This window comes from Trachinotus anak, unplaced genomic scaffold (genome assembly GCF_046630095.1).
Source record: "Trachinotus anak isolate AG129_WGS33_773 ecotype Australia unplaced genomic scaffold, CSIRO_AGI_Tana_v1 ptg000021l, whole genome shotgun sequence".
NCBI lineage: Eukaryota > Metazoa > Chordata > Actinopteri > Carangiformes > Carangidae > Trachinotus > Trachinotus anak.
Genome location: NW_027273872.1, coordinates 4340631 through 4365548, shown reverse-complemented (window position 1 = coordinate 4365548; position 24918 = coordinate 4340631). Strand labels below are relative to the sequence as shown.

The window sequence follows — 24918 nt, the reverse complement described above, 5'->3', positions numbered from 1 at the left end:
GTGTTTGAAGAGATATGTAAGGCACATATTAATCACTTGGGATATTGGCATTATGGACAAAAACCTTTTCTTGTAAGCAATCTGCTTCTTCTGTGGTGTTTTTTTTTGTCTACTGAGGCCTCATCTTACTCTACTGTTTACATTGAAAAAGCCCTTCTTTCCTCTCCATTCTCTTGTAGTTACATTTTATGATTTTTTTTTTTTTTATTTTTATTTTTTTTTTTAGCAGTCAGATGTGGTTTAGAGATTTCAGTACCATTGCTGACTGTCACAGGGTGCTGACATCATTTTATCACTTTTTATCTTGTTAGTTATGACTTTCACTAGTTGTAAACCTAAAACAATTACTGTATATTAGAACTGTGGCTAATGAATATTTTCATTATCCATCCTGCTGATTATTTTCTCAATTCTGATGATAAATTGTTTTGTCCATAAAATGTTGTTAGAATTTTTATTTGTTGTTGTTAGAATGTTAGAAAATAGTCATCACAATTTCCCTAAGCCCAAGTTGATGTCCAATTGTCTTGTTTTGTTAGACAAACTGTCCAAAATCTGAAGACTAAACAGCAAAAATTCACAGTTGAGATGATGGAACCAGTTAAAGTTTTGCAATTCTACTTAAAAAAATGATTTAAGCAATTACCAAAATAGTTGCAGATAAACCTGCTATTGCTCAACTAATCAAAGTGGAATTATGGTAATTTGTTCATAATTTGATTCTTGTAGTATTTGTTTTCCATAACTTTCTCATTGCCTCTGAATTTCTTTGAATTTTTTTTCATTAATGACCTTTCTTGCTGCAGTGATCCTGACCTGACTTTATTCATAGAGGCACCTTTTCTTAATCAAAGCCATTTTCTAAAGGGCACCAATCTCACCACTCTCTAGCAATGACTGCCAAGACAAACTCAAAATTACATCATACAGCCACCTTTTGTCTTCGACGTGAGAAGCCTGATGGATTAGAAGAAAGTCTACTATAATTCTGCATTATCTCTTTCTCTGTTTCTCTCACACAATCTCCAAGACATGTAAGAAGGACAGATGTACTCCGGCTGCCAAAGTCTAATTATATGCTGGGCAAAGCCCCTTCCATAACAATGCCTTACACTGCTCTGGATCTGGTGCCACTTTTGCCTTTCTTTTGTTCAGTATCTCCCTCCTTCTCTCCTAGTTCTTGTCTGAGAGCGGACGTTGTTCTCATGCGTAGATGGAGGAGCAAGATCACTGTGTTTCAAGTTCAAAAGATCGTCTTTACCTAGTTACACTTTGTACACTGTGTACACAGATTGGGCACTCGGGACCGACATACACTGATGTGCACTTTTGAAACAGATTTTCTGTGGGGAATGTGGCCTCATTATCTCAGCCTTCAGTCATGTCTTTAGACATGAAGTGCAATAATGGAGAAGTTAATAGTAACACAGTAGCTACAGGAACGCTAGACTAACACCGATAAAAAGAATTATGACAGGTAAAGGTGGCAGGACTCAAATGGAGCATGTTGGTGAAATATTCTGTCTGATTTCGTATTTATCACATCAGTATTTGCAATATACATGCTTATCAAATTGATCAAATGACAAATGTAGATGGTAGCTGACCTGACTGAACAGTAGAACAACAGTAAAGAAAAGTCGCTGTGTTTGAAGTGTCAGTTCTCTCTGTATATTACAGAGGCTGCAGGGTTTTCTACCATGATGATGTTTATATCAACACAGCTGCAGCTTTTTTTTGTTTTGTTTTGTTTTGTTTTGTTTTTAATAGCCTTTTGACGTTCCTCTGCTTGGCTTGACTTCCCCCTCAGGTGTTTGTGTTGTATGAGGATAATGGGTTTAATCTAAAATCAGCCACCAGATGATTGGGGTTGTTAAATTTCAAAGTGTGTTGTAATGGCATTGACCAGACCAGTGTTTGAGCCATTTGTCAAAGCCACCGGAAGGAAATTAAAGTTTTGTTGTTGTTTTTATAACAACTTTACACTTGGTTTCCTCCACTTTTGCTCACCTGTCCACACCTCCATCATGTATTGGGTCTGACTGTGCAGTCAGACAAAGGAAACGCATCACATGTGAGATGGCAACTGGTTTTCCTGTGTTGTGCTGTGCTGTATACCTTGATGACGAGTTGGAGGTTTGAGGGTCTCTCTGGAGCAATTAATCAATTAAGCAATGAGTCAGGAAAGGAATTGGAAGAATTTAGATAATCAATTTTATAGTTATTTTTCTTGCAAAATTACCAAAACAACTGTGGGAAATTATAACGGGTAGTTTGCATCATTTTCTCTGCACCAAACAACTAATTGAGAAAATAATCATTAGACTTGCTGTAATGAAAATAACTTAGTTGCAGCCCTATTTTCTATTTTATTTTATTGAAGTGTATATGTATGCAAATATATGTGGGTATGAGTAAGAATATATATAGGATTTTTTAATACAATAAAGTAAATCTTATCTAAGCTTTACCAGGTTTGTCCGATTATAATGTTGGAAGCCTCTTAAAAGGGAGACCTTGTCAAGGCCATGATATAAAAAATATAAGCGCAAACAAACAATACCAGGAAATAATTTAAACATTGCTAAAACAGATAACAATACTGAAATAAGCTAAGAACAGACTCAATTAGCAAATGAGTCAATTATCGCGTAATTTCCAATAGTGTTTTTGCCAGAGTTATCACATTGATTTTTAATTCCCTTTACAGACAATTCCAAGTGGGTGGATATCTGTAGACATTAGGTACAGACAGCAGATATGTCTTGTAATCTTAGATAACCATTGCAAGATGAACTCAGAGAACGCGGAGAAACGATGGAAGCTCGCCCAGAATAGCTTTATAAATAAATAAATATACCAGTGACTCAGTCAACATATGGACGAAGCTACATGACCATAGAAGCTGGGCAGTAACAGCACAGCTTGGTGAATGCAGCAAGAGTTACTATTTGGTCTTGCTCCCAGTCAAAGCCATAATATTGGGGGTCAGTAGTCAACCTTTCCTGTAAATGTGCAGTGGATATGTGTGCAACCACACAACGCCACATTACCCTGCAGAAATTCTCGTCACTGTGGTTTTGTTGCTTTTCCAGGCCAGTGAAAAGAAGGGTTGACATGGCATCAGATGTTTTTTGTCTGCCATAGGCTCTGTGTTGCTGCCACTGCAGCTATCTCTCACGCCTCTAGTCAACCATACCGCCACTAGAGAAATGATGGACCATTGAAATAACTGCAATGACCTCCGTTCTCGAAAGCCTTACTAGAGAAAGCACCAGACCATGAGTCATTCAGTGCTCCATGACTCTATGGAGGTCACTGTCTGCTAGAATCTTGTATGTGGTCTTAAAAGCCAGACAATGCTCTTTGGGGTCTCCATTAAGTTTCATGACCGATGATCCAAATGATGATGACATGTGACAGAAATGTGCCTGTCAACACTCCAAGCCATTCAAGTGATAAGCATTGAGCCTTGTCACCTCCTCTCATTCTTCTTGTCTCTTTAAGTAATATTGATCATGTTGGCAAGTTTTTGAATTTCACCACAGTGCCAGCTCAAGTATCGATTCTGCAGTAAAAAGCAGTCAAAAATAAAAGCAACATTTTTCTCTGATAACACAGCTTTAATTAAGTTTGAACAAAAATTCAATTATCATTCGCTTTAACGTAAAGGTTTGATTTTTGTGTGTAAATGAACACATTTGTGTGAGGATGTTTTGTTAGTGAATGAATTTAATTTGTTAAAGCTGAAATAATCAGTTGATTGACAGAAAAATATTCGATAGCACTTCTGATAAGTTTTATTCTCTTTTCAAACAAAAAAGAGGAAAAATTGACCATTTCAAATGAATCAATTTCCAAATGATTTGCTGCATGTCTTTGTCATATCATTGTAAACAAAATGTTTTTGAGTGTGAACAAAACAAAACATTTAAAGATGTCACTTTGGGCTCGGGAAGAAAGAAAAGAGGGCTTTTACTTTTATAGATCAAATAATCGGCAAATTTATCATTAATGACAATCATTAGCTTTAATCCAATAATTGTAAACAGCTGAAACAGTAAGAGAACACCAATCCTCCATGTGACATTATTCTTCATTAACAGACAGACAGAGACAAGGCATTTGTTCTGTTTACGGGTCTTCAGTTTACTGTGGAGAAGCCGCAGCGTGTCATTGATTTCGTAGTCGGCATTGGTGAACAGATGCACATAAGTGGAAATGATGCATCCTACCTTTCAACCATGTCAAGGAGCTGTGAAAAAGAGAAGGTAATCTCTCTATCTCTTGCACTGTAATCAGTCTGAGAAGCCAAATACATTGTGTTCCACACTTCTCAGTTATCTTCGATTTAGTTTTTAATATCTTGTCTAAGCTAACGTATTCAGTCTGAACACACACCCAGCTGGGGCCAAGTGAATTATGAGAGAATCTTGTTGGTTTCTGGTTTCTATCGGCTGTGGAAAAACATATTAAATATTGCCGTTCTCAGGTAGTGTGGAGTCTTTCCGGGAGGCTGCTCTTTTGAAACCTTGCTATACCTCCAGCCTTTTTTGTCACAGCATTGTGCTGGCAGTCGTTACTGTGACAGTGGACTCGAAAAGAGCTGCCTGGATGAAGAGGCGTGGCTAGATAAGAGCCCTGGCAAGTTCACTGAGCTGTTGACATTTCCTCACAGCTACTCCCTTGGTTCTAATTGGCTACCGTTGATAAGATTCCCATGTTGTAATTGGCAGCTGCTGATAAGATGCTGTCAGCTGCTGCAGTAGTCAGCAGCATGGTGAGATGACAACAGCTCAAGAGTTGGTGGGCGGACAGGGCTAAATCCAGGGCCTGAACCTTGTTTTCCAGAGATAGAGATTCTGTTCCAGTCAGGGGTTTCCATGATGGCTGTGACAGACTTTTAGACCAGAAAATTACTGCTTAAATTCCCTAAAAACATATTTTGCCGACCACTTTTTTTATGTGATTTGTGGGGTCCTAACTGAACACAATTTATTTTTGCTGAAGTTGGAGCAGCTTTGGTTATTTCACATGAGATATGTGTGGTGGTTTATTTGTACTCTTGTCATGAGTTTGATCAGGGCGAGGCATATTTGAGAAATGGTGAAAACATAACAAACTCTGTTCTGGGGATGTTTGTGTATGTTTCCAGGCCACTGCCAATCAAATCAGATTAAACCACACCCAACTTAAACTATGATTGTTGAAAATTTCTAATGAATATTATATCCTGTGATAATTTGCTTATATGACCACTGGGGTAGTGCAAAGAAGTTGTGAACACAACATTGATACGTCATCACTTTCTTGTTGTCAGCGGAACAATTGCTTATCAACACATCTTTTTTTATTCTAATAAATATCTAATACAGCAGCATTTGTTTTATACAGAAACCTTTAAGAATTGAAACCACCTTTTCAGGGGCATTAAGGTGTAGAATGAGAGAGAGATGATCAAGGCTCCTAATGTGATGCACTTGTTTATGCAGATCTCTGTGATACTGAGTAGTGTAGCATTTATGGATACTGGATCTAACAACTACCAAACATTAGCTAGTACAATATCGCTGTAGCTTTCAGCTTCAAGAGATGCCAAAGAAAGATCTGACCTGCCTCTAATTTATGGAAATTGAGTATAGTCTATTGTTAACTAGCATTTGATGTGTTATAGTGCTGAGCACCATAGCAACAAGAAAAATATGACGTCACAAACAGGAAAGTGCGATACTTATGACCCATATATGCCATTATAAGATACAGTATGTCCTCTGATAGATACAGTCTATCATTAACTACCGAAAGCTTCCTGTATCCTGGTCCTGGTTACACCGGGCTAGTCATGTCACAAAGATTAATGTTTCTTTCATACCCCAGTTTTGTACTCACTATTATACAGCTGACTCTGCTGAATCCAAGCCACTTTTTCTGTAGAAACTTAAGTCCATTTGGTCATGTTACAGCCCCTACTCAGATTTAGCAGATGTTTTTGCTGGCAGAAGTAGCCCGAAGTCTCCTGGGTTTGAGCTCGAACTGCTGATAAAGAGATTTTTGTGCTATTGTGTCCTTAGCCTACATCTCTGTGTAATTAATACACTTAAAGTCCCTGCTTCCCTCCCAACCTACTTCCTGTTTGCGCTCCTTGAACTATAGGCCATTATTGCCTTTTTTTTTTTTTTTGAATTGATCTTGAGGAAGTAATTATGCTTCTGATTTTATTTAATGGAATGCACTGCAGAAGCTTTGCCTGGCAGACAAACTACTTTATTTGAAATCTTGCTACAGTGCAGTAGTCCCCAGAGCCTGTCTAATGGAAGGGTATGTGGGCGTGTGTGTGAGTGCTAACTGTGGGTGAAGGCATTTGTCACGGGTTCTCTCTGTCCAACTGAGGGTAAGGAAGACAAATCCTTAAGTTCCCAGGGGAATGAGTATACAGGCCTCTCCAGCAGCATGCAGGCACATTTAAAAGTATAGTTTGTCGAAAGTCTTGAATATATTTCGTGCATCTGGTGCATCAGCCTCGGGAAGAGTTATACATTTGAACCTTTCGCTTTGTCTGCTCAGATAACAGGTAATGGGATCACAAAACAAAAATTGTGTGGAGCACTGCTCCCCTAACCTTTTTTGTCTGCTGCATCCTAACAGCCCCATCAAATGAGCTCAAGTTCCCATTCACTGACTCCTTCCTGTCATGTTCTGAATGTGTTCTTTTTGAATGGGTAGTATACTGAATGTTAATCGAACAGTTTCTAAAAGTGGATGTTGTTGCATTTTGTTGACATTTTGTTTCTTAGTTGGTTGGGACAAGTTTACATTTGTACTACTACCACTTGGAGTGGCAGAAGCTGGGCATTTGGACATTTATTCATTACTTTTGGCCATCTGTTTCAACTCCTCTGCTAGCTTAGTTGTCATGCATGCAAAATAGCAGCATGTAGCGTTGAGGTGTTACAACTGACTGAGGTTGGTGGGAGCCATATTGTCTTTTAACAATCTCTGAGTCTGAGTTAACAATCTTTCTATGTACCCACTAGCAACTCCACAAGTACCCCCTGGGGTACTCTGAATTGTGGTTTGGAATCACTACTGTGGAGTTCGAAAGTTCATTTCTGACCTTGGAAAAAACAATTCTCACCACAAGGTCCATTTACCTGGTCTTTCACAAGCAAAACATCCAAAACTTCTTTGCCTCCAGGATGAAGTGTGATTATTCGCTGAAGCCCTTTATAAAGATAAGCAGACCATTTTTGGGGGGTTTGGACTGTTTGTTGGATAAAACAAGCAATATGAATACATCAACTTAGGTTCTGGGAAATTGTGATTTTTCACTATTTTGTAATTTTTTTTATATACCAAATGATAATGGGATTAATTAGAAAGATAAGTGGCAGTCTAATTAATACTGAAAATAATTATAAAAATAATTATGAGAAATAGTTCTAGCCTTACATGTGATAACAGCTGGGTGAGTATGAGGAGAGATTATAACCCCTGACTCTGTTCAATGATTGCTAGTTTTAGATGCGTCTGACCTTTCATTGTTAATGACTTTGAGTTATGTAGAATTGTTTACTGTTGGTGTAATTTCATAAAGGTGACAGTGTGCTCTGAAGACAACTAAAGGGCAACATGAGGTGCGTGTGCAGAACCACTGGAGTTGTGTGATGGTTGAGGACTTGTTGTGGACGGGTGTCGTGAGAGTTTGTTAAAAATGTCATAGGCTGTATCTGAACCTTAATGCGATATAAGACAGGCTGTACACTTCCCAGTTGAAAGAAATAAAATCGACTGTGCTTTAAAGGTTGTTCAGTGAACATTCATTTTATTTTTAGGATGCTGGATTGTGTTGGGGGGGGGGGGGGGGGGGGTCTGTCAGACGTTTTTGACAATTTGCTTCAAGACTTTTCCATCTGTTAATTAACCATGACCATCAAATGTTTTGTCTCCAAGCATGGCATAATGTAACAAGCTATAAGGACTTAGAGCGTTGTTATTCCCTGTACTACAACAAAGAGCGACAGCCCCGCAGGTTTTTTTCTCTGAGGCCCTGGTCTCTTGTTCTGACAGTTTAAACTTCAGAGGAGAGCAAAAACAGATTTAAAGAAGCTCTTCAGCTTGTTTTTCCTCCTAGAGGATGTCAAGCTGTCCTTTAGGCATCAGTAGACACATTCAATGTGTCTCTTGTACTAAACAAGGGTTTGGCTGTGTAGTACCTACTTGTTAAACAGCAAACTCCTACAAGGCTGCAAACTGGACACAGGCTGTCTGGATTATATGCAGAGTCCTGTAAAGACTGAGAGGCTCATACAGCTCAAGTGTTCTACTGATGTAACAGCAAGGTTCAAAGGTTCAGTTTAACATGTAAAACACAGTTCTGTATTTCATGATAACCTTTTGAAATTGTATCACCTTGGAAGTCCATGTTAATAGGAATTGCTTTGGGTTCGCCATTTTCCATCTGTGCCTTCACCTTTGTCCTAACCTTCACTCATCTGATGGAGATCTCCCTCTGGCTGCCTGGTATGTCCTCAGATTTCTCTAGATTTAAAGTAAGGACATATAAATATGTATGTGTTGCTGCATAAATACGTCCTCAGTTAGGGTATTCCTTTCTTTTGCGTTTCCATATCCTCAGGGGAACAATGGAGGACATAATGACTGACAGCACTGAGAAGGAAAATAATCAGGCCCTCAGAACTTCACACTAGAGATTTCTGCCTGTGAATCTTCAGTGGAAAGGCTGTGAATTTGTCCGTGACACTCCCTTTCTTCTAAATCTTCCCTTGCTCTTATAGAAGAGTTTGCCTTAAAAGCTTTGGGATTTTCCTTTTAGCTGCTCTTTCATAACAGTAAACTAGAAGTCCTGGGTTAAATTAGGGTTGAGGGGAATGTAAATGACCTTGCTAGAATGGAGGTAAACACAAATATTTAGAAATTAACATGTTGAACACTTACCACCTCTTCTTGTTTTGAGAGATTATGCATACAACCTTAAAATTGTGAAAAGAAATGAAAGGGTAACAAAAGGCAAAGAAGAAAAGAAGAGGAAGTGTTTGTTCTGTGAAACAAATGTCTGAACAGGTCATGATCAAGCTCACTGTGTTGTTTACAGCAATTTTTCACTTTTAATTTACAAATAAATTCCATGTTGTAATTTTGACCTGTGAAGCTAATGTGGTTAATGGAGTTTAAAATGGATGAATGCTGCGCTGAGGAGCAAAGTTAAAATTAAATCCCGCATCTCCACACTGAGGTATCAAACTGCGTACCAGTGAGCTAAACACTAAATCCGACAATTCCAACCTTATGTCCCTGCTGTAAGTTGTTTTAACCTCGCACAGAACTGAGCACAGAGAAGGATTTTTAGTCTAAGACGGTGTGTGTGCTTGACATTACTCGTGGGATCAATTATATTGCACAGCTGTTGAGTTTCCGATCGGATTTAATCGGCTCTGTGCTATAGACTATAGTACAGTTTGGATCTGTTGGGTTGTTTTTTTGCCTGAATCTGGAGGCTTTCCATTTATTTTCCTCATCCAAGTCACCATCTGATACATCCTCAGTTGGCAAGCAAAGCTCTCTGAATTTTTATTGATCCTCTCTCTTGGCTTTCTGTTGCTTTGGCATCATGCTTTGGTCATTAGAGACTATTTCAGATATATTATGGAGGACTGAGCCAACCAAGAAGGAACCAAGGTGACTGGCTGTATGTTATATTATTGCATTATATAATATGTTAGTAGTAGTAGTCGTTGTAGCAGTAATAATAGTAGCATCACTACTCTAGTAATTATTAGATGTTTGACAGTGAAGTTTAGTGAGAAGGAGAGATGTGACATTTAACGAATGCTGCTGGATGAATTTGAGCCCAAACAGATACAGATATTGCTCTGTGGGTTTTTCTTTAGCCTACACTTAAAATTACAGGTAGCAGAGATAGATGCAGCAGGGAGAGACAACTGAGCGCTGCACTTCATGTGTTGCAGAGGAGGCAGCCTGATAAAAAGACCATCTCTGCCGACATCTAATCTAAACTGATGCACTTTTAATGAAACACAACCTTAACCTTCAGGGGGAGAGAGCAGACGCAATATTTTACACATGAAATGCCAGATGTTTATTTATCCTGAGAGTGTGTCTATTGCTCAGACCAACATCAGCCAGCTAAATTGAAAACAAGACAAGATGCATCAGGATCTGGAGGGTTTATCATCTCAGCACTCAGGAAAGTCTGCAGATTAAATATTATTCAAATAAGACTGTGGAAGAGAATCTAGATAGAATAGGATGTGATTGGAACAAGCATCATAAAAGGCCATTCCCCATTAAGTGGACCCTGAGCTGCTCTTCACAAATGTTATCTTGTTTGGTTTCTGATTTAAATGAGAGTGAATCTACTCAGATAGTGGGAGAGGAACAATACGTACAATTGTTTTGTTTTTTTTTTGCTGCCTGTTCTATGCGTCCTCATATCTGCCCATATTACTCCGTATCCTTCACTAAAACCCAGACTTTGCTACATCTCATTAACATGTGCGTCCAGTCTCCACTGGTCTGCACTGGCTCTGAGCAGTAAACACTGAAGTACTGAAGGTTTTCTCTGTGGTGTAAATGTTGCATTGTTCTGTTCTTGTTGAAAACCAATTGTTTTAGTGCAACTTTCTTACCTTATGGATTTTACTTGCCTTGAACTTTGAAAATATTTGTTACATCTGTAAGGAACTCCTGTTTTGCCTGTTGGCTGTTTTCGCCATGACTGAGAATAGTTTGATTTGTCTGGTGAACAGATGGGCACTGCAGGAAAGCTGAAAGTCGTGAGTTACTTATGAGAAGTCACATTTGGTCCATATTGACATAATGCATAATGGATGAGAAAGAGTTAAATTAATACAGCCTATATGTGAAGCCAGCTGTCTTATTTCATTAACACCCATGTTTATCTAAATTTACTAGCATGACATTCCTGCTTCAGCGCTGAGGTTTTGAGTAAATTAATTTATCATTTCTATTACAACATGTAAGTTTTACTCCCCGTTGTCATACTTCTGTGGAATAATTCACTTTGTGGAAACGCTGCAGGAATCTTTCCCAATTATTTCTCAAGCGGAGTCCAATTCCATTCCCGGTCTAATCAGTCATGCTAAAAGCTGTAATACGTTTTTGACGGTCACATCAAAGTGGAACTTGTCTTCAGCAAATATGTTCAAAATTAATATTTCCTAAAAATATGCAACATATTTTTAGGAATCAAATCAAGATTTCCATAGTATTTGTTGAAACCTTTTGCACCTTTATTATTTAGAAAGATTTTTTTTTTTTGGGCTATATTACACTTAAGTAGATTATTCATTAATATTTATATTAATATATTATAGTTTTTAACTTGATTTAAGGGCAGTTGAAATTAAGCACACTTCAGCTTCACCTTGCATACTTTGTTTTCACTGGGAGAAGATATAAAAGAAGCAGCTGAAACGAGCTTGAGTCCAAGCATCTGTGGTCTGAGCACTGGCACCATTTAGGAATAAGTGATCTGTGACTGCTCCTATGTGTCACATTGATCCCTGTCAACCCTGATGATGTGGCGTCAGTTTCATAAAGATATTGTTGAATGGTCTGCAGCGTTAGGCCTCCCTTAAGTTTTCTCTTTGATTAGTCTAAAGCTGATTTGACAGTTAAACAAAAAAATAGACTCATTTTATTAGCCACTGTCCTGTCAGGCAAACTGTACTGACCAATGTTAACACTCAAAAATGTGTTCTGCTGCAGTGTTCAAAACAAGTTGAGTGGTTTAAAGTTAGCAATTTTTTGTTTTTTGAAAATAATCTTAATTCACCCAAAATTCATGGAACATTAGTTCTAATAATAGTCAAGAACTACACAGCTGCATGCAACTGATTCCTTTGGACGTAGTCCGACTTCAAGTTTGATCTAAACCATTGTCAAATTCTTTCTTTGAAATTGCCCCTGTATCCAAACTGTTTGGTCTTTAAGCCATCGGGTCCCAATCACCGACACTCACACAAAACCTGACACAGTCCAGGCCACAGTGCCACCGAGCCTGGTCAACAGGAACAGCATCATGTCTCTCAGCCTAAATATAGTAACTGGCTGAAGTCGTTTTGGACCTTTTCCACTTGGCTGAGTTTCCCTGATTGCTCAGTTCAATAAGAAATAAATGGACTCCTGGTGACATGTTGGTCATGTTACTTGAACTATAGATGTGTAGTGGGTCTAAGTGAAGGGTGGTGTTTAGTGGACACATTTTCCAGACCTGTCTTTCTGTACTATTCTGCATGTCAGTTGCAGAGGAACAAACCATTCACAGAATCTCTTGCATAAATGCTCTCTGTGTCCTCCTTGGAAAGAGCCTTGAATTAGTGGAGGAAGAAAACATTACAAAAAGATACAGAATATTCACAGAAACCAAATAACCAAAATACATTTGTTCTGTAAAATGGTAAAACATGAAATAGTCAGACTGACCCTGTGAATGCAGCATCCACAGGGTTAGTCTTGCACAAAAGCTCTCTATGCTTGTGTAATAACATGAATAGAGTCATTAAATGCTCCATTATCCAACATATTCTCAGCAGTACACTCGAGCATTGCGAGCTACACTGCAGCCCTGCTACATGCCTGCTTTGACAAACCTCTCTGGTCATCAGTGGATTTATGAAACAAAATACTTAACAATGTGAAAAAAGTGCAACATACAGTCTTTGAAATAAAGGTCCCTGTTGTTAAGATTTTATTCAGCTATATTATTAAGATTTTTTCAGCAGTTTACAAAGGAAAATTACCAAATGTTCTCAAGGTCCAGCTTCAAATTGTGAGACTTCATTTCATTTTTTGTTCTAGTGAACTTAAAATCTTTGGGTATTTGAAGATAGTAGACTGTAAAGGGCACTTTTCACTGTTTCCTGGCATTTTGTTGATCAAACTGTTAATTTATTAATCAAGAAAATAACTGGCAGATTAATTGAGACTGAAAATAATCATTAGCTGCTGTAGTAATGCTACATAGTAGTACATAGTACAGTATCGTCTTCCTGTGGTTCTGTAAGGATGAAACCTGATGGGGTTAACTGTGTTCAAGCTAATTTCAGACTCGTCTACACAAGCTGTCTAATAAACGCACCAGGGTGCTTGATTGGTCCCTGGTTGCTTTATTTTACACCTGATTAAACATAATTCATCTGGTTAGAGCAGTTTGTTCTTATGCACTCAGCTGTGTGTATCACCTACATTAGTGGCTCAGGCTCTTTAGCATTCAATGCCAGTTTATTCCTTTTCCTTTTGCCCAGCTGACTTTAAATGATCAAATTGCCTATTTCATCTCTCCTCTTTAGATTGTTGTTCTGGTAATAGAGTCTGTTTCTTCACATCTGTACCACACTGTGTATTGGATTGCCTACTCACAACTCAGTATTTACTGATGTGACAGCTTGGCCATGATAAAAAAAAAAAAAGTCTCTACCGCTGTCGCTCATCTACCCCCTCCAGTACAGTGGAATAGATGCTGTGCATCATTTGCACATTAAAATGAGAGGCCGTTTCTCTTGCTCAGTAATGAGATACGCAGGACTTGCTGTTTTTTAACGGGTACGGTGTAAATGTACGATAGGTGTTTGGAATGAAATGCACGTCACAAATGTTTCTTATGGCGAGGAAGCATATCTTGCCTCAGGCTGCACACAATTTTATGCAGTGCTTCGCTGGTTCAATGTGCATGTTTAAATGAATAAGCCTGCAAATGACAATTGAGCTTTACATCATATAATGCTCCAGCAATAAATTGTGCATGTTCAAATTAATAAGCCAATAAATGAAAAAGAGATGCACAGACCTTTATGTTTTTCCCGCTGATTTCCAAGCGGTGCTCCATTTTTCTCCCAGGTGTGACAAACATACAGGGCAGTAATCAGCTTCTCTGTAATTGGGCAGATCTTCACTGTTGTCAGTGTGGACAGAAGGATGGCAGCAGTCATCTCAGCAAACTTGTTCATTAAAGTAACTTCCTGTCTCTTAGAGCTCATCATTCTTACAGATTAGTAGCAGCTGTTTTGTTAGATCAATGGTACACTCAGTTTGTTCCTGCATCCGTCAGCCATGCAGTAATCTTCCTGCTTGTAGACGTCAGTAGTTTCTTAATTAAGGAGGCTGCTCATATTCATAGTTAAATTAGAGAGGTTCATAATCTTTTGTGTGTTTAAGGATGTGAGGAGAAGGTATGAAATATAAAATGCTAGGAAAAGGTGTAAAAAAACAACCTAAATACTCACTCTGTTTACAAAAGAATGTCATGGTAATGTAAGGTATTTTAGCAGTATGTAATTATATATGTCAATGATATTTTTATCATATCAACATTTATCCTGGTATTATCATGAGCAATATAATTTGGCACATCTCTAATCAATGTGTCTGTTATATCAGATACAGATGTTATTGGTATAATTGTTTGGAGGAGGTGAGACAACAGGGATCATGTTTGAGTAGAAGCACATTGTAAAGGGCGATTACATGGTGGCAGTCACCGGCAAATATTGGAAGAAGCCGTAGCTGCATTGTTTCCATTGTTTGCCATGACTCAGGAGCAGTTAAAGTTACAGTGGTTCTGCAGCAGAGCTGAGAGTATTTCTTGGTCCTGCAGCCCTTCAAGTTAAACTCAGTACAATCACTGAAGTTGGTTCTGCTTGCAAGTGAAGAGTTACATTCATCAAAGTCAGCCCAGCTTTAGTTATTCTGACCAGTCAGAAATGTCAGAATCTAACAGCAGTATACTGTATATAGGAACCACAAGTCAAGTCAGCAACATCGGAGGCTATTGGGAGTTTGAGTTTTGCCCGACTCCTAATCACTCGCTTACACTTCATCCTCACAACACAACTAACATCTAACTGAAGTGTTTATATATTAGCACTTTAGAAACCTTCCCAGGCAGTGAGTCCAACACCAGTTTTACTTGAGCCATGCCCTGTTGGTTTATTATGATTTCCACAGACAACCTGACACCTTATTATTTTGACTAGTTTATGGGTGAGGTTACAGCTCTTTCTGAAATCAGTTTCTCTTTCCTTTCATTCTTTTTATCTCCCATCCCTCTTTCCCACCCCAGATATCAGAGTAATCTGTTCCTGTCTGTCACCTCTCTCAGCCCGATAAGGAAGGGAAGAGTCATGCTCCTGTCCAGGAACGGATGTTCCTCCTTGACAACATTGACACAAACATAAGTGCCTCAGCTCCATTTGTATGAAAATAGCTCCTGATAAGGCAATAGAAACTGAGGTTGTATACTATAACTAATCTGCTCTGGGAAGTCTTCTTCCTCAGTGAGATACATGCTGATGTGCCTTCTGCTTCTTTTTTCTTTTTCCTCTGTTATTCCCTGTTAAAGGCTATAAATTCATAGTTCAATAAAGCTTTTGTCACATCAGGGAGTTTATAGCTCTGCAGCTCTTGATGTGCGCTAGTGCTGCATCAGTCTTTGCTACTCAGCCGAGTCTAATCATGCAGTGTATTTACAAGAGGAAACTGCAGCATTCGGCCATTTCAAACCCAGCACTGAAACTCATTTAGGGAATTGAAATTAGGCATTTATCTGTACTTGCTGAACAAAGCTTGTTGGAGTCATGACAGAGCAGCTTTAATTTATTGGTTTATTATGTCAGCATTATTCTTCAGTCCCTCTTAATGTGGATCATTTGTTGGGATGAAAGAATATAAAGAGGATTTTATCACATTTAATGTAAACATTGTAGCAACAAGAGCTGCTTTAGTGGAGCCCAGGACTCTGCAGTGCTGTGTGGATGTTCGCCCCTGCCTCACCTCTGTGTTCAGACATAGAACGATATGTTAATGTTGCTGTAGAGGTAGAATTAAAATATTATGGGTCAGTACATGTTGAGGACTCACTGGAGTCTAGTTCTAAAAATAAAACAGAAAATCACCTGTTTATTGAAGGTATAGGCAGCCTATACACAACATTGCTTTCCTGCTTGTTTGACTGGCTGTCTCACTGCTGTCAGTTGTTTTGCAGTGACTGACAGTTTGATGTGTTGCCTGCTTTCATTGATCAGCTAAAGACTGAGATGCCTTCTTTAGATCTATAGTGCTTTCAGTCTGTTAGAACAGTTTTCTAAATCATGTGGAACAAGTACAGACTGCAATTGATCATACTCTGATGAGGGTCTCTGTGGGTCAAATGAGCAAATTAACAAATAATTTCATTCTTGTGGCGCCTGTGGGAATTGGTGCACTTAAACTCTAAATCATGTCTATTGCATGTAGTTGTGTCTTTATTGGCACGAGGACCTAATTGGACTGGAATCCGTTTTTCGGACACAGTCATTTGATTTGACATCCTCCGCTGCCGCCTCCTCACTAAAGCTATGGTCACCTGTTCGCTGCTGAAGGCGGCATAAATGTTGGTATCTGCATGCAGCTGTTTTCCACAGTTTTTGGCAGGGCTGTAGGGATTAATATGTAATGTGGTCAGATCTTTAAGGAAGCGCAGAATTAGAGAAAGTCCCTGCCTGCTCCAGTTAAATTCTCTGTGCAGGAAATGCCTGAGGTTGTCTTTGGTTTGGTGGGTAATAAAATAACTTTTTTTTTTCCTACAACGGTGTGAAGTAATCACTCTTCTCGTTTCAGTAATGATGTTGCACTCAGGTGCAGTATTCAACCGGGAGGTCATTATATGTTTAACATTGCTAAGCCTCTGTAATTGTTGTAAATTGGTTTATGGTTGTAACATCTAATGAAATCGCTCAAACAATGATTCTGCCCTGTTTGATTAAGACAGATAAAGGAGAACAGAAAAAGCTTTATTGGAAAGACTGAAATAAGGGCTAAGAATAAAGGACACCTCACTGGTGATGCTAATTTTTTCAGCCTAAAGGCCCATTCGGACTGAACTGATTCCTGAAGGGTGGTGGGGTGATTTTAACCCACACCCCAGTAATAATTACAGCTGCAATTACTCCACTGTTTTCCCTTTCACAGTGATATTTTTTATTTTTTTATTTTTTTTTCCCACAGGAAGAGCTGAGCTGCATGTCTGACTTTTTATTTCTCAAGTCAGTGTGAAATTTGACTTTTGTATGAAAATAGAAGAAGTGGAAAATATCTTTGCTAATCTGATTGATGGAAACATGTTTACCAACATATAGGGCTATTTGGAAAAGCCACAAAGACCAAGATAGAATGGTATTTGCTTTTTTAAGTTTTCCAGCAGAACGTCCATATCTATTACAGACCACATCCTCCGAGTTCACCATGGATGAAATGCTGCCTGGAACGATGAGTAAATTACAAAGGAGCACACTGAATTTTTTATTCCACACCTGCCCCTGCAAAGTTAATCCTGTTCAAATGTGGCTTTAGTGTGAACATTTTGCTTTTCCCCTGTAACCACCAAGTACCACAGTACATGATGAGGTGTGACACGTGGTCCAGTGTCTGTCTCCTTCTTAGGAGGAGTCACAGTTCTGAATTTCTCTGCAAGTCTCCCAGAACTCTGCTCTTATTAAAAGTTGTACATGTCAGAATTTATCGAGGTTGATTGAAAAACAAATGGCAGAGGGAGTTTCTCCTGCAGTTTCACCCCCCCCCCCCATGAGGCCGGGCTGTCTTCAGGCCTCCTCTGTCATCTTAACATCTTCATTTTGTTGTCTTCTTTTCTGGTCCTAAATGAGACGCGGTGTAGTATAACACTCAGGGCACTCTACACTGTGCCACCGCTAATCACCAGACCCCTACCAGTTTTATCATAATTAACAGATCAAAGAAGCGGAGAGAAGGGCAGTCATACATTATTAAACAGTCACTGTGTGTGTGTGTCAGTGTGTGTGTGCATGCTTGTGTATTGTAGACGCATAAGTAATTGATAAATAATATAGTAAGCTTTATGAGCACATTTCTTTGTACAAAGTGTCCTCTAAACAAGGTTTCCCACTTGTGCATTCATCTTCTCTTCATCTTCTCACATTGTGATGAGACTTATTTTTCCAGATGCCCCTTCTTCTGACCTACCCCCCCATTCTCAGAAACCCACATAGACAAACACACACACAGGCAAACATACAGACCTGCATTCAGTAGAAGATAAAGGTCAAAGAGGCATCCGCTCTCAGGGAGCAATTTTGCACTGAAAGCATTTTTTTTCAACGGTGTGCTTTCCGTGCATAAGTATGGACACTTAACACATCTTCCAAATGGAAAATGCCAGACATTTCCTCCAACACTGAGTCTCAGACCAAAGAATCAGAAAGAACTCAGCAACAATTACTCGAACTTTTATTTTGTTCTTCGGTTGGAGGACACGCGTGTGTTGAAACTTAATTACACTCATCTGTCTGCTCAACCACTTTGTGTTGAGCAATATCATTATATTATACAATAATTGTAGGTTTTTACAGTTCCTACTTTGTGGTAATGACTGTCATCAGGGATGTGTGCTGTATTCATTTCTGCAATGTTCGAAGTTCAATTTGAGCTGGCTTCCATTTTCGACTTCACTTTTCTTTCTGTCATTTTGTCTCATCAGCATCACATCTGTCTATTAAAAATGACCTTTTCCTTCTCTTTTCATCTCTGTCCCTCATCTTTTAGCTCCCTCTCGAATTTGCTCTCTAGAGGCTGTAATAAACCTGTAGTTAGCAGTTAAAACCATGTGCATTTTAGACTAAATGGCCCCTAGCGTCTCTCTGCCTGCTGTTGGGGCTCACGGCCAATGGGCCTTAAAATGACTTAATTTCCTATCTGCCTCCTGGGGGAGCTTTTAGGGAAGCTGAAAGCTGGTCACAGCCCTGAGAGAGTGAGTATCAGGAAAGCTTTGTGGCCGGGGTGGACCGCGGCCGAATCAAAATCTCTATCGCTTTAATTGCTATAGGCAGTATCCTCACAGAAATGTATCATGTTGATGCTGGTGTAGAGTTGCACTCTGGGCAGTCTCCTAACAGCATGTCCATTTGTATTTATTACTTTTTATCATCATTTTTTAGGCTTATTGTCATTATGACACTTAAATCTCCTTTGTGTTTAATAGTATGCGTTGTCCGTTATTTTCTTGATGAACTGATCTGTCCATAAAAAGCCCAAGTTAACATATTCAGATTACTTGTTTTGTCCAACTAATACTTCAAAACCCAAAGATATTTAATATAATAGAAGGAAAAAAGACGAAAACCATCAAATATTTACATTTGAGAAGATGGAACCAGTGAGTTTTTGGCTCATTTTCTTAAAGAAATATTTAAACGATCGATTGATTATCAGAATTTCTGTCTCTGTCAATTGAAAAATCATTGCAGCTCATTCAGAGAACCAGAAAGTGCTGTCATCTATCTATACTCAATGGTCACATTTATGATGACCTCTGTGTTACTTTTCTGATTGTACTACATGTATTACTTAACAATAATACTTACACTGCTGTATTGTTTCCGTCTGTTTGACTCTAATACAGACATCCTGTGAGAAGCGATGAGTGTAACCTCCACCTGTAGCTCTGTTTAAATCTTACCAAGCTTAACCAGACTTATACATATTAAGCAGAGGTCTACATTTGGATCTCTTTGTTATTAGGTCTTGCCTACACATGATTAGACTGCTCTGTTAACATAATTAGATGTGGCATTTGTATGAACTCAAGTTAAATTGAGCCAACAGCTGAAAATAATTTGGCTTATTTTCCCATATCCCTGTTGATCTTTCCCTTTCCCTGACCTTGGAATAAATAATTAGATGCTGGGATTCAATTAGCTGCTTTTGATTCCATGTAGACAGTTGGCTTCAAAACAGCAAAGTGCTCAAACCCGTGTTTTCAGTTAAAAATGTTTACCAACATCGATTCCCTCATTGGCAGTATTGTTCCTGGCTCCCGTTCCTCCCTTCTGGCAAGGTTAATGTGCTGTGTGTGTGTCTGTGCCTGGGTATGTGCTTGCACATGCGTGTATCCCTGTGTTGATTTTTCAGCAGCTGTTTGCTATTCCTCCTGCAGCTCTATATATTGATGTGATGTTGTGGGATGGTTTTCTTTAAGGGGAGTCAAGGCTGAGTTCTGCCCTCAAGGTCACTTTGCTGTGCCATAATCAAAAGCCCTCAGTGACTGACGCACAGAGCTGCAAGCCTGAAAAGTATAATTGATTCATGGAGGAAAGATTGTTTGTGAGTTGGGGAAACATGAGACAACGGATGGTAGTTGAGTTGATGCGGGACGGGCAAGAGAGAAATGAAAAGAACAGGGTTTAGTACAGTGAAAAGAAAGAGGGTGATATATTTGATGCATTAAATGAATGGGAGCAGAGGGGAAGGCAGAAGCACTGTAGCGTGTACAACTCAAATGCAGACTATGCGTTGTCAGGGTCAGAGGGCTTGTGTAGAGGACTTAACTCAACCTAGCTTCTATAGTACATTTTAACATCTATGACCCAACCAGTCAAATACACACATCCAATAAGTAAGTGTTTTGACCTATGCAGTGATTGCCCATCAAACACAGCACCTTGAAGTGTTTTCACTCAAAATTCAGTAGATTAGATGGGAGGACATATGGATTTTTTTTATTTCAAAGTAGTAGTAGCAGTAGCACATAGTGTACATATGGTAATATAGTTCCCTTCCAGGAAATCCAGTGGAGAATTTATTGGTAATGAAAAAAATAAATAACCAGATGGGAATTAGCAGTGGGTGATACTTGCAAACAGATAATATGTGAATATTGTTGAAACAATTAGTCAAACATTTGATCAGCCAAAAATGAATCACCAACAATTTAAATAAACATTCAAGTTATTTATCAAGCAGAGATTCCAAGCATGTGCTGGTTCCAGCTCAGCACTGTGAGGTTTTACTGCTTTTCTCTGTCGTATATAATTTTAGCTTTTGGACCTATGGTTGGACAAAAATGCGATATGAAGACATCAGAGTGCACCATGGGAAATAGTGATGGGCAGTTTTAGGATGTAATGATAAAAAATATATATATATATATATATATATATATATATATATATGTCTGACATTCGGCTAATCTAGTACATAATCTGGATTCCAAGCTCTGTCATTATTTTACCAGCCAAAGAAGAAGACTCACCTGTCAAACCCTTAGTGTGTGTATCTATCCACACTGCAGTGACAACTCTGACATACTGTAAACTGTAATAAAACTGCTATAAAACAGTTCACCACCTCTCCACTCCTCCTTCATTTTAGGTCCTGGAAAGTGTCTTCAGTTAATAGGGTTGTGTTCGTTAACAAGGCTGTGACGTCCGCGTCAGCACCATTATCACAGCAACACGCAGACACAGGCAGTTCTATCGGGCCTCTCTATGGCAGCGACAGCAGACAGCTCTGAAATTAGCCGCTCAGAGAGGGAGGCAAAGAACAGAACAGAATTATTACACATCACCAGCTGTGTCTGAACACCAGGAATACCAATATGGTGGTTGTTGCGCAGACAGACACACACACATTGAAACGCAGAGTGGAGCATTATCTCCACGGTGGGCTTTGCCACAGACCTTCTGAGGTGTGAAGCGTGTGCAAGGTGCAGAGCTTCGCATTATTAATAGTAGTGTTGGCTTTGGCATCAGGAGAGAAGAGGGCAGCTTGGCGCAGCCAGCAGTCACAGCAATTTACAGGTCCGGCAGAGAGAAAGAGGTCGACCAGAGGAGAGAATTAGAGAGCATTTAGAGCTGTGAAATAGACTGCAGTGAGGGTGAATGAGCTGCTGGTGGATGTATGTTTTTATTATGGGGACCAAAGTGTGTTTGCTTTATTATGCAACACTTGGCTGAGTGAGTTTGAGACGATGTGTGTGTATTTGTCGTGCTAAGTTGAAGATTTTTTTAAAGTTTTCCAAGGTTTAGCAGCAGAGTTTCTGGCAAATGCCTGATAGCATCAGCATTTGTGCTTAGTGCCATGATAATCTTGTTTTATGCTGTATTATTTTCTTACTGTGGCTTGCAACTGAAACCTCAGATCTTTCACTGGTTTAAACATTAATGTACATTTTGTGAGACTTATGAATCCTTTCCTATTTTTTTTTAATCTGCCTGTGGCCTTCCGAGCACAATTCAACATTTGTGTGACAGTTTTTTCAGTCGCACTGCAGGGTTTCCAGCGGACTCTGAGTACAGGTCACACAGACAGGAAGAGGCCAGGCTGTTGAACCTCAGTGCAACAAACAGCAACATCAGGAGGAATAGTTTCAAATGACAATGCTGTTGAAATCACTGTGGTGTCAGACTGACTGCAGGGTCACAGTAGCCTTCCCTCTCTTCTCCTCTCAGACAGAACACACACTTAAAGACATCTGGAGGTGCAATGACAGCGCCACACTGTTAAAAACAGTCTTCTACTTCAGTCTTTGTTGTGACAGGAATCACAGTATCACAATGATTTTGATGTCACAGGAATGATACTGAGTATTCTGTCTGTCCCTTTTTGTGTCTTTCTGCAGAAGGGATCTGCAACATGACAATGGACTCCAACTCAATAACAATGCCCATGTCAGATCCCAACGCCTGGGCAACAGCCATGAACAACCTGGGGATGCCTCCCATGGGAATGACTGGACAGCCACTCATGCCAGGTACCACGCTGCCCAAACCTCACCAACCTTTACCCCTGTGCTGAAAATAAATTTCACTGGAAAAGATGTGATGCTGTAGTATTATGGTTGACAGCCATGGGAATTTGTTTTTTTTTTTTTTTTACAGGTGTCCCCTAATGTTAGTTACCCAATACCAAATATCTTCTCATGATTTATTTTGTTAAGCAATTCTGCCTCCTAGTAACAGCATATACAGGCTGTTTTATTTCTGCATGTAAATTTGTTAGTATGAATACCTGATTTTGCATCATCATTTTATGTAGATGTTCTCACTTCAGAACTGTAGCTTCAGTAGCTTTTTACCTCTGGCTATTTTTGAAAAGTTTAGATAATTTAAAAAGAATGGAAGAACTGAAGAAAATTCAGTGAAGAAAATGAACCAAAACCTCAGTGAAGAAGAGTTTTTAGCTCAGATTTGTGTCTAAAGGGCTGGATGTCTTTTTTGCTCCTGAAATAGATCATTTTAACTCTGTCATTTAGAGAATGAAGAGGATGTTTTCTTGTTTTATGAGATTGGGTCATAAAAATATGACATGTGAAGTGGAAGCTTTGTTAATTAGCCGCACTGCCTTCAACTGCATCAGCGTTCAGGGTTGTAGAGTATCTGCCTTGGAGGGCATGGAAGTGGATTCTTACATTAGACCACGTTGCTCATTTAAATTATGTTAGAATAAACAGGATGAGCTGAGTCACTGAGCTGGGGCTGTGATGCTGTAATCAGTCTTAGGATGGGATACTGTATACAGGCAAGCAAGCTCTGTCTGAAAGAGGCTGATATGACTCAGTCATTTGGGATCAGTGGAAAAGTAGCAGGTTTTGTTTTCAACCTTTAAGGCTCTGTGTTAAGTTTTACAAGTGCTGGTAAATCAAACCCACTGTGCACATCTCTCTGTAGTCAGTTATGCATATTCATTATCACTTCCTTTGTCTCCACTTTCAGTAGCTTTTTCCACTTTTTCTCTTAACCTTTTCAGCTCGCTGTAATGCGTGTATAAAAATGCAGATTCGCAGGTTCCCATGTTTCCACCAACACTTTTTCCACACTGTAAACTCCACTTGCCAACGCCAGATTAGAGTGAAAGTTAAACACGAACGCCCAGTACATTTGATCATTTGACACCTACAAAAAGATTCAAATTAAGTTCCTTGTCTAAGCAACTAATTATGATTTTTAACACAAACCACACCAGCTTTGTCAAAACAACACATCTACATAAACAGCTTCCTCATTTCGGCTCCTCTTTTTATACAACATAGACAAGTAAACTCAGCACCCTACAATGTAAGAAAGTCTGTTGTCAAACAATGAAATCTTAGGCATTTGATTATTTCACCTTCACCTCGAGGAGCATTTTGTAAGCACAAGGTTGAGCTACTGTATTCTGATCTACCACTATATTCACCCTCACCGATTGCTCTTCCATCTATAACATTACGTTCATCAGCAGCCTCCCACTCTCCATATCTGAAGAGTTATTCTGTCATGTCTTTTCTCCCTCCTCAGTAGAAAGCCTTTCCCTAAAGCCTTTTATAAATCACTTCCCACTTCTTAGCTGAAATGCACTTTCATATTTGAAATATGCCAGGCTTGTGTGTGTAGATGACTGTGTGTGTGTGTGTGTGTGTGTGTGCGTACGTTCTTGGAGACGAACAGTCTTCCAAATGCACTCCACAAAAAATATTAAGGGAAACACACAGGCACACACACTCAGGCCTGGCATATTTCAAGCATGGTAAACAAATGCCTCTCCACTAAAAAAGAGAGGAGACACAGTTATGAGAACTTCTCATAAAGGGAGAAGGAAGCAGAGGAACTGAACCTAATGGCCGAGATGGCGATGGAGACTGGGCACACATGCATTCAAGAGTCTGTATTTCAGATGAAATGTGCATTTACTGAGGCGACGTCCTCTATTTGAACTTTCTGTGCACTACTTTTTTTTTTCTTTTTTTTTTTTTTTTAGTCGCAGGCATTTCAACTTGTTATGGCAGAGAACACACAGGTGCAACTCCTAACACTAAAGATGGCTCCATTCCATTTCAGTTGTGTGATTAAGCCATGATCCAGCATCCACAACGCCAGAGCCCTTTAACTGGCTCACATAAATGGAATGCAGTAATTAGTGATGTTATTAGCTGCACCTGTGTTTGGCAAAGTCAATTACACTGCTCTTACAGACCCTCGTACTTTCAGCCAGGTGCACATTCCAGACTGTGTTTGTGTAATGGGAAGGAAAACTGAGTAAGAGACCTTGAGTTATGTTGGAAGTCCTGCTCGCCCGCGCAGGTGTATGAAA

At 39.3% G+C, this 24918-nt stretch overlaps 1 protein-coding gene across 5 annotated transcripts in view; it reads left to right on the top strand.

The window, feature by feature from the left end:
* enox2 (ecto-NOX disulfide-thiol exchanger 2) overlaps window positions 1–24918 on the top strand; it is a 174999-nt gene that overhangs the window by 97725 nt on the left and 52356 nt on the right. For all 5 annotated transcript variants that reach the window (XM_071458667.1, XM_071458668.1, XM_071458670.1 and 2 more), the window contains one exon: window positions 22469–22600. In XM_071458667.1, the coding sequence (XP_071314768.1) occupies window positions 22469–22600 (132 nt within the window). The remainder of the gene's footprint in view (window positions 1–22468; window positions 22601–24918) is intronic.